At 40.7% G+C, this 10,000-nt stretch overlaps 1 protein-coding gene across 2 annotated transcripts in view; it reads right to left on the bottom strand.

Annotated features, from left to right (window-relative positions):
- LOC123505789 (hemicentin-1-like) overlaps positions 1-10,000 on the bottom strand; it is a 157,563-nt gene that overhangs the window by 15,949 nt on the left and 131,614 nt on the right. Inside the window, exons 8-9 of one of the 2 annotated variants that reach the window (XM_045257481.1) lie at positions 8,383-8,530; positions 4,112-4,242 (exon numbers count right to left, since the gene is read on the bottom strand). In XM_045257481.1, the coding sequence (XP_045113416.1) occupies positions 4,112-4,242; positions 8,383-8,530 (279 nt within the window). The remainder of the gene's footprint in view (positions 1-4,111; positions 4,243-8,382; positions 8,531-10,000) is intronic. The other variant, XM_045257483.1, reaches the window with a different exon arrangement.

The following is a 10,000-nucleotide window of genomic DNA, read 5'->3' as shown; positions in this document are numbered from 1 at the left end:
TCAGAAGGAAGGAGAGGAGAAGAGAGGAAAGGAGAGGAAAAGAGAGAGAGAGAGAGAAAGAGCGAGAGAGAGCGTCTGTCCCTGTGAATGGCTAAGCCTAACACCTGAGGACGGTAACCAATAGGGCTTTTGCGATGAGATAGAGGTGGAAGTGGAGAGGGAGAGAGAGAGAGAGGGAGATGGGAAAGGTGATGAAGGTTTAGATGGGAAGGTTAAGACGTGGGAGTGAGTAGGGAAGGATGGAAGGAGGCAAAGGTGAGTGGGGTGCGGTAATGATGATTTTGAAAGGGTATTGAAGGGAAGGAAAATAAGGTAGGTGAGGTGAGGTAAGAAGAGCTTAAGGAATGTAGAATAAGGTGACGCCAGAGAAGCCAGGTAAACTAAGGTAAGTGATTTACTGTAAAGTTAAGTAAGGTCAGGTAAGAAGACACTGGGAAAATACTCGTGTGAATTTGCAAGCTAATGAGGTAACCTGAAGCCAAAGAGAGAGAGAGAGAGAGAGAGAGAGAGAGAGAGAGAGAGAGAGAGAGAGAGAGAGAGAGAGAGAGAGAGAGAGAGAGAGAGAGAGAGAGAGAGAGAGAGAATATCAGGTAGTCTTATCTTGCTTCTCCTTTCCTTGCTTTTCCTTTTTGCTGTTTTCCTTCCCCAAGCTTTTTTTTCTCATTACACGCTATCTCTAGTCCACTATTTCACTCAAGCTCTCTCCTTTACATTTCCTGCCTTGTGTGTGTGTGTGTGTGTGTGTGTGTGTGTGTGTGTGTGTGTGTGTGTGTGTGTGTGTGTGTGTGTGTGTGTGTGTGTGTGTGTGTTGGTTTGCTGGAAAATGCTTCTAAATAATCAATCGCATGTACACAGACTTGGTAAACTTGACAATCTCTCTCTCTCTCTCTCTCTCTCTGCGAACTTTCCTCTTTCACTACATCCTCCTCCTTCTCCTCTTCCATCACCTTCACACTCACATTCTCTGCTGTTACTTCTTTCACATCTTTCTTTTTCACTTTTTCACCGTCTATACGTTATCCGGAGCACCTCCCTCTCTCTCTTCTCGTTTCCCTGATTCATTCCTTTTTCTTCGCTCCTTCGCTTCAGGTTCTCCTATCCGGAACGCCTCTCTTTTATATCTCCTTCCTTGGCGACGAGAAAGAAAGAGAAACGAGAAAGAAAAGGCGTTCCTATTTGATTTCTTTCTTTCTGACTCCCCTCCGTCTTAGTTTTTCTTTATCTATTCCTTCTACCTTCTACCTCTTTCTTTCTTTCTACTTTCCTTTTGTTTTCTTTATCTGTACCTTCCCTTCGTCTTTCTTTTTTTTACATTCTTCTATCGGTTTTTGAGATAAGTATTGGTTCTTCTCATTCTGTTGTGCTGTTAGCTTTGGTTTTGGTTGGGTTGTGTTAGGTATGATTAGAGTTAGGTTAGGTATGGTTGAGTTGTGTGTGGTTATTTTTTTTTTTATGTAGGTGTGTTGTGGTCTCAGTTCTACCCGACACACACACACACACACACACACACACACACACACACACACACACACACACACACACACACACACACACTCCAAGCTTCCCTGAGCAAGTTTCCTTCCCCCTCTATCCCTCACACCAAACTCCCGTCCAACCCACTTCCTCCCTCCCCGCCACACATGATATATCGGTTTCCAGGCTGAGTTTCAAATTCCTCTTCCAGGCTGACAATCTCCGTCCAGTGATTCAATGCTTCCAGGGCGTCTCCTGTTCACTAAACTCAATTTCTCCTGCGTCCTCGCCCTCCTCCCTGGAAGCAGCAAGACACACCACCAGCTCCCTCTCCGCTCCTCCTCTCTTTTCTCCTTTTATTCTTCATCTTCCACCTCCTCTTGTCCATGTTCACTGTGCTCCTCTACTTTTTTTTTTTTCTTCTTCCTCTCTTTTTCTCATCATCTTTTTCTTCGTCTTCTGTTCCATTTTTTTTTTCTTTTTCTCTTTATTTTATTTCTTATCTTTCTCCTTTTCTTTTTATGTTTATGATCATCCTGTTCCTCTCCTTTTTTTCTTCTTCTCTTTTTCTTCTTTTTCTCATCATCTTGTATATCTTCTTGTGTTCTGTTTCATTTTTTTTCTTTTTTCTCCTTTTTATTTTGTTCTTTAACATCTTGCTCCTCTTCTATTTATCTTTCCCTTTTTCTCCTCCATTTCTTTCTTCTTCTCTCCTTCATTTTCTCCTCGTCTTTCTCTTTCTCTTCATGTCTTCCGCTTCTCTTCATTTTTCTTCTTCCTTCTCCCTTCTTCATAACTTCCTTTCCACTTTCTCTTTTTCTTCATATCTTTCCTTCTTTTCCCGTTTTCATTTCTTTATTCATTTTTATTCATATCTTCCTCTTGTTCTTCTTTCTTAGCTTTTTCTCCTTATCATATTTTCTATTATTCTTTCTCTTTTGTCTCTTATTCTTCGTCTTCCCATCTAAATTCTTCCCATTATCATGTCCTCCCATACTTCTCTTTCTTCTAAATTTTCCCACTTTTCCTATCTTCTTCTCCTCTTCTTCCTCTTCCTCTTCTCGTGAGCATCGTCTTCATGCTCTTAACGCACGAACACACACACATAATATTCCTTTTTTTCCACGTGTGTCTTTTTCTGCTTCATCCATCTTGTGTGTGTGTGTGTGTGTGTGTGTGTGTGTGTGTGTGTGTGTGTGTGTGTGTGTGTGTGTGTGTGTGTATTTCAGTATTCTGGTCTGTCTCACGTCTTATACCTCGATGCTTCTCGCTTTCTCAGTTTTTATTTTTTCCTCCTCCTCCTCCTACACTCTCTCTCTCTCTCTCTCTCTCTCTCTCTCTCTCTCTCTCTCTCTCTCTCTCTCTCTCTCTCTCTCCGGATTCTTGAAGCGTTTTTGTCTTTCGTCTTTCTTGGGTAAACTTCGATCCAAAATTTTCTCCCTCACTGCTTAGAACTAGAGAGAGAGAGAGAGAGAGAGAGAGAGAGAGAGAGAGAGAGAGAGAGAGAGAGAGAGAGAGAGAGAGAGAGAGAGAGAGAGAGAGAGAGAGAGAGAGAGAGAGAGAGAAAATAAAATAAAATGTTACTGCTTTCCACTTGGCGTGTACATGTCACCAGCTGCTGTAGTGTGTGTGTGTGTGTGTGTGTGTGTGTGTGTGTGTGTGTGTGTGTGTGTGTGTGTGTGTGTGTGTGTGTGTGTGTGTGTGTGTGTGTGTGTGTGTGTGTGTGAAATAAATGAATATATCTCTCTCTCTCTCTCTCTCTCTCTCTCTCTCTCTCTCTCTCTCTCTCTCTCTCTCTCTCTCTTTCAATCCTTTCCTTCATCATTACAGCTTCCCCAAAATTATCCTTCATTTTTCCCACTTTCTTCCCAACTTCATAACCCCCTCCACAACTTCCAGACATCCCAATCCTCCTCCTCCTCCTCCTCCTCCTCCTCCTCCTCCTTCTTCTTCTTCTTCTTCTTCTTCTTCTTCTTCTTCTTCTTCTTCTTCTTCTTCTTCCTCCTCCTCCTCCTTGTTCAAGTCTCCCTATAAATTTTTGTCTTCATCATTACAACTAAACTTTCTCCTCTTCATCACACTCCTCTTCTTGCTCGTCTCAAGCGATGTATTTATTCTTTCTCCTAACACGTTTATCCTTTTTTTTTCACTAAACCTTCAAAAATTTTCCCTTTCTTTCTTTAGCATATATTTTTATTTTGTTTTCTTTTCATTTGTATTCTCTTTCAGCATTAAATGTTTTCTTTTTTATATATATTCTGGACTATTTTGAAGGACTTTTTTTTTTAGTACGGTTTGATTTTTTTTTCTTAATTATAGGCTTCAAAAATCATTCAGCCACTCATATGCTAGACAATTAACGTGACTTTACTCTATTATGACTCACAATTAATACTTCTAAAAAGGATTGGATACTATTTGCACTGGCGAGTGGTTTCAATACGAATGGGTGAAGCGTAAGTATAGAGACAAGACTAACAAATAATTTTTACATCTATATATATCTCTCAGTCTATGTATTAATGTGAATAAGTGAGAGAAAAGGCCATTATTATCTAACCAGCTGCGTCATCCTGCACTGAATGGCTTATCAATGCTCTCTGATCCTATACTTCCTCAGCGCCCCTGGAACACTTACGTCTTTGTGCCACAGGACCTCCCGGGGGCCAGGGTTGCAGGCGATCTCACACTCGAAGTACACGTCCTCCGCCTCGGTGATGGGGCGCCCTCCTAGGTTCACACCGAGCCGAAGCTTCACCCGAGGCTTGACTGTAGGGAGAGAAGAGGGGAGTGTGAGTATGAGAGGGGAGAGGTAAAGATTAAGTAAGTGGGAGAGAAAAATCATCTGCGTAGAGAGAGAAGGGAAAAACTAACTGACTGACTGACTGACTGTGTTGGGAGAGAAAATGAAGACAGACTGACTGATTGTTTGGGAAGAGAAGATTAACTGAGTGGGAAGGGATGATGAAAAATTGACGGAGTGTGGAGAGAAGGGAAAAACTAACAGACTGACTGAGTGTGTTGGGAGAAAAAGGAAGACTGACTGACTGACTGACTGACTGTGTGGGGAGAAATTAAATGAGTCGGAAGAGATAAAGAAGAAAATAACTGAGTGGGGAGAAAAGGAAAGACTGACTGATTGCGTGTGCTAAGAGAGAAAAGGGAAGACTGACTACCTGACCGTGTGGGGAGAGGAAAAAATAGAATAGTCATGTGGGGAGAAAAAAGAAACACTAACTGACTAACTCACGGGCAGAGAGAAGGAAGATCGACAAACTGTATGGAACAAGAAATTAACACTGACTGGCTGACTGTATGGGGGAGAGAACTGAAGAAAGGGAAAACTGACTGACTGACTGTGAAAAGGAAAGAAATGACTGACTGACTGTACGGAAAGAGGAAAGGAAGGATGCATGAGTGGTATAATGAGTGGGATTCGCCGACAAGGGAAGCAACAAAGAGGAAGGAACAGCGTGGGTGTGCATTATAGATATACTCGTAAATGTTGACCTACTTACATATATCTATACTGTTTATTGTGCGCACCGAATATGTTTCAACTGAGGCATCTGTAATGAATATCAACAAACACTGCACCTTGTCTTCCTGTCTGCTTCGTTTTCAGATATTTGTGCCAGTGGCGTATTGTTGATTGAAACTTGCAAGCGGAATCTCTTTTTAATTTATTCTATTTCAGTTATATCTATACTGTTTGTTTTGTGTACCGAATATGTTTCATGAATATCAAATATTGTATTTTGTCTTCCTGTCTGCTTCTTTTCAAATATTTGTGTTAGTGACGTATTGCTGATTAAAACTTGCACGTGGAATCTCATTTTTATGTACTCTTTGCAGTGGAATCGAATAATAATAATAATAAAAATATGAAAAAAAGATGATAATAGTAGAAAAAATAACAGCAAAGAGTTGAAATAATAATAATAATAGAAATAATAATAATAATAATAATAATAATAATAATAATAATAATAATAATAAAACCACCAGAGGCAACAACAACAACCACAAAAACAATAAAAATAACATTAATTATCCCATCATCAATAAAAATAAGAACTCTCACATCTTAAGTAGACCTTTTATTAATCCTTTTTTTTTGGCCTTAGCTAATTTCCCTCTTCCATATAAAAATTGAGAATAAGGAAAAAAAATATATATATGTAATGAAGACGAAATTACAAAATGCTCAACTCTCTTTACACACGTTTGCATCTCACTTCCTCCCTCCATCCCTCGCTTCTTTCCTTCCACTCACCAATCCATCACTGTTTTCCCTCCCATGTATGTATTTCTCATTAAATCCTTCCCTTTCTTCTGCTACTCCCACTTAATCCATCTTTTCTCTCGTATCTTACTCTGTTCCTCTCCCTTTTCTGCTTTATTCATCCATCCTCCTCCTCCTCCTCCTCCTCCTCCTCCTCCTCCTCCTCCTCCTCCTGATCCTCCTCCTCCACCTCCTCCTTTACTTAGGCAGATACATAACAAGCGCAAACAGGAAACAGAAACACAAGAATTAACATGAATATACAAAACTGGAAATAGCACACACAAGGCAAGAGAGAGAGAGAGAGAGAGAGAGAGAGAGAGAGAGAGAGAGAGAGAGAGAGAGAGAGAGAGAGAGAGAGAGAGAGAGAGAGAGAGAGAGAGAGAGAGAGAGAGAGAGAGAGAGAGAGAGAGCAGTAGGAGGTATAAAGGAAGCGATGGATGGAGTGGGAGGAAATTACTGCAGATTTAGGGCGAGAGTTGGGTGGCAGTTGCTTGGTTTAAGTACTGGAGGGAGAGGAAAGAAGAGAAGGGAGAGAAAAGGAGACGAGGAGAGGAGAGGAGAAGGGAGAAGATGGAGGAAAAGACAGAAGAGGAGAGGAGATGAAGAGAAGACAGAAGAGAAGAGGAGAAGAGGAAAGAAAAGGCCAAGAGAAAAGAGAAAAGAGACGAAAAATATAAGACAAGGGAATAAATGAGAAAAGGATAACAGAGGGAAGAGAGGGAAGAGAAAGATGGAGAAAGAACAGGAAAGCAAAGCAAAGGATAGTGGAAAGAGTATACAGGCGAAAAAAGTGGAAAAAATAAAGAAAAAATGAAGAAAAAGAAAGGAAATAAACTAGTAAAAAGAGAAATAGCATCAGAGAGAGAGAGAGAGAGAGAGAGAGAGAGAGAGAGAGAGAGAGAGAGAGAGAGAGAGAGAGAGAAAAAAAAAAGTGAAAAAGGGTAGATTATAGAGACGGAGTAAGACCAAAATAACACACTAAACCCTTGACTTCATACACAACCAAACCACTCCACTCCTGCCCACACCCTCAGCCGCACCACACTCCGCCCCTCCCGCTACACACAAAGCTGGTCCATTAAGGCGGGGGACATAACACGGCGGGAGGCATTCTAATACTCTCAAATGTGTCATCAAATACAAACAGCTTATTCAAATCACCAAAGTGCTGGCAGGGAGGAAAAAAAAAAAAGAGGAAGAAAAGTAAGATGGGATAAATGTGGGTATTTCATGAGTTCCCAGTAAGGGCTTCGTAATAGTGGATAATTGCAGATTGTATTAAGTATATTCAGATGAGGTTGATGAATAATGGATGAGTGATGAATTAGTAAGATGGAAAGCAGGGAGGGAAGAAGGGAGTGAGGGGGAAAAGGAGGGAAGGCACGGAGGAGAGGAAGATGTGCATGTGTGTGTGTGTGTGTGTGTGTGTGTGTGTGTGTGTGTGTGTGTGTGTGTGTGTGTGTGTGTGTGTGTGTGTGTGTGTGTGTGTGTGTGTGTGTGTGTGTGTGTGTGTGTGTGTGTGTGTGCATTTCGCTGGGATGGAAGTTAATTTAGGTACATACACATACACACATCATGTACATACAGAGAGGAAAACGAGTGAAGTGGTGATGGTAGTGTTGGTAATGGCAACAATAATGATGATGATGAACTTATAATGTTGTGCCAATGTTATGTTTTCTGCAAAGCCTTCATGTTCCTATACGGACTTTTAGTAAAGAGGAAAAAGCAAAAAACACTGAAATTCCAGACCCAAACTATGTATTATTCTGAAGTATCTCCGTAAATGTATTCAGAAAGTAGTGGCAGCAGAAACATTGTGCTCTGAGTTGGAAATGAGAGAGTGTGTGAGAATAAAGAGCGAGTGAAAGGATGAGTGACAAGGAAATTAAGGGAAAGAGTTGAGTGAACGAACACATTAAAGAACACTCAATGAAAAAAAAGAGGGAGAGAATTACAGAAATTTACCGAACGAGAGAGAGAGAGAGAGAAAACATACCTGCGAATGATGTAAAAGCATGTAAATGATGGAATGAGACAGTGAATGAGAGTAAGAGAATAAGGAAGTTAGCAGATGAGTGACTGAATGAGTAGATACATGACAGAACATGAAATGAATGGGAAAGAGAATGAAGAAATGAAAGAATAGAGAGTAAATGAGTAACAAAATATACTAGTGAATGAAAAAACAAATACTGGAATGAATACATGAGTGAATAAAGAAATATAAGAAATAAAAAACAGTCAGTCAAAGAAAAAAAAAAACGCGACATGAGAGAAGACCCAAACGAGAGAGAAAAACAAAAACAAACAAACCCAAAGAGAAAAAAAAAAAAAGAAAAGAACTAAACAGAGAAATAGAAAATATAAAAGATAATAAAAAAGAGAAAAAAATGACCCAAACCAAGCATCACAAACACAGGTGGAGGAGACAGACACAGACACAGACACACAGACAAACAGACACAGACACAGACACAGTTTCAAAACATTTGTCCCAGACTTTTGGATGACTCTTATTATTCTTTAAGGGAACTGGCAATTAAGAGCGCCTTCCTTTTTTTCCTATTTTTTGTTGTCCTTAGCTGACTTTCCCTCTTGCATAAAAAAAAAATACTCACAGGTGACTTGGAGGACGGTGGTGGTGTGCATGCCCTGGCCGGGAATGCTGGGGTTGTGTGCGCGGCAGGTGAGTGTCGCGCCGTTGTCCTCCGCCTCAGGGATGAACGTGAGCAGCGAGACAGTCTTGTTGCCCATCATCCGGGACTGCTGGGAGGCAAACAGAGCCAACAATTAGCAACTAGGGGAAGGTTTTATTAATCTCTTCAATACTGAGACGCAATTTTACCTTGAGATTTGTGTACGATTAGACCATTTTATTTATATTAGGAAGGGTCAATGGAGGTCAAAATATTAATGGCCAGTCTTCACTATTTCAATACCCTCACATGAGTTTCTTAAGCAGTATAAAATCACCAAATAGTAGCCAGAATGAATTTGAAAACGCTGCATGGTACTGAATGGGTTAAGCTGACATTGTTTTTACAGGTTGACTGAAGGAACTAACTAAAGATATCGTTATTATTTCGTCTTTCCGTTTTACTCAGTGTCAGGTAACATGGTAAGATGAGAGGAGAGAGTGAGGACATGGAAAAAGAAGAGTTTAAGAGGAAAAATACTGCCGGTTATTAAGAAAAGACACTAGACAAGACGAGACGAAATAGGAAGGTGAGAGAAACGAGACAGGACATAAGTTTATAAGGTTATTGAATGGGAAAGTTAGAATATAAACGACTGAAGTGACGCATCAATGAAGGAAGGTAAAATATTAAGAGCTTGAAAAATAGGAACTGAGAAAAAAAAAAAAATACAACGTGACAGAAAACCCCAAAATTCCTCAAAACACGAATACCACCCGTGACAAAAGCAAGACAAGATCACATACCACAAACAACAGACCACAGGATGATTAGGAACGGGGAAGAGGATGAGGGAATAAAACCTCGCCCTTTATGATTCACCCCCCCCCAACCTTCCCACCTTGACATCGAGTAACGCAACAGAAAACACACACAAAAAAAAAAAAAAAAATCCCAGAAACACGGAAAAAATGAACACCAACCTCGACAACAACAAGACTAAGATCACATCCCAAATCCCACATCCCACATCCCACAGACCACGGGAGAGCACCACACCCTTCAGGATAAGCACTCCCTTCCTCTCTTCCTACCCCGATGTGTCCTCCTGGTGGGGCTAAACATCATTATTCACCATCCATTACGCGGCGAGTGGACCCGATGGCCGTCAGCGAGAGGTATTAATTAACTGCGTTCCAAACTATTAATTAAGGCTAAAACTAATTAACCAAGGGAGGAAAATTACCCACATTTACTTATTTTCTCCCCTTCCCTCTCCTTACACGTCACTTTGGTCAAGATTGCATCGCCATCATCTACGTCTGAGCTCTGTCCTCACTGGCAACCTGGTCTTAACTCTCTCTCTCTCTCTCTCTCTCTCTCTCTCTCTCTCTCTCTCTCCACTCCCAAAACAAAAAAAATAGGTAAACAAACGAAAATAAATAAATAGATAAACAAATAGATAGATAGTAAAACAATAACACGTGCAGAATATTCTTACAGAGGGGGGGCGGAGAGAGAGAGAGAGAGAGAGAGAGAGAGAGAGAGAGAGAGAGAGAGAGAGAGAGAGAGAGAGAGAGAGAGAGAGAGAGAGAGAGAG

The sequence above is a fragment of the Portunus trituberculatus genome, chromosome 18, assembly GCF_017591435.1.
Source record: "Portunus trituberculatus isolate SZX2019 chromosome 18, ASM1759143v1, whole genome shotgun sequence".
Lineage (NCBI taxonomy): Eukaryota > Metazoa > Arthropoda > Malacostraca > Decapoda > Portunidae > Portunus > Portunus trituberculatus.
Note: the sequence above shows the minus strand (reverse complement) of the source record. Positions and strands in the feature narration are given on the sequence as shown.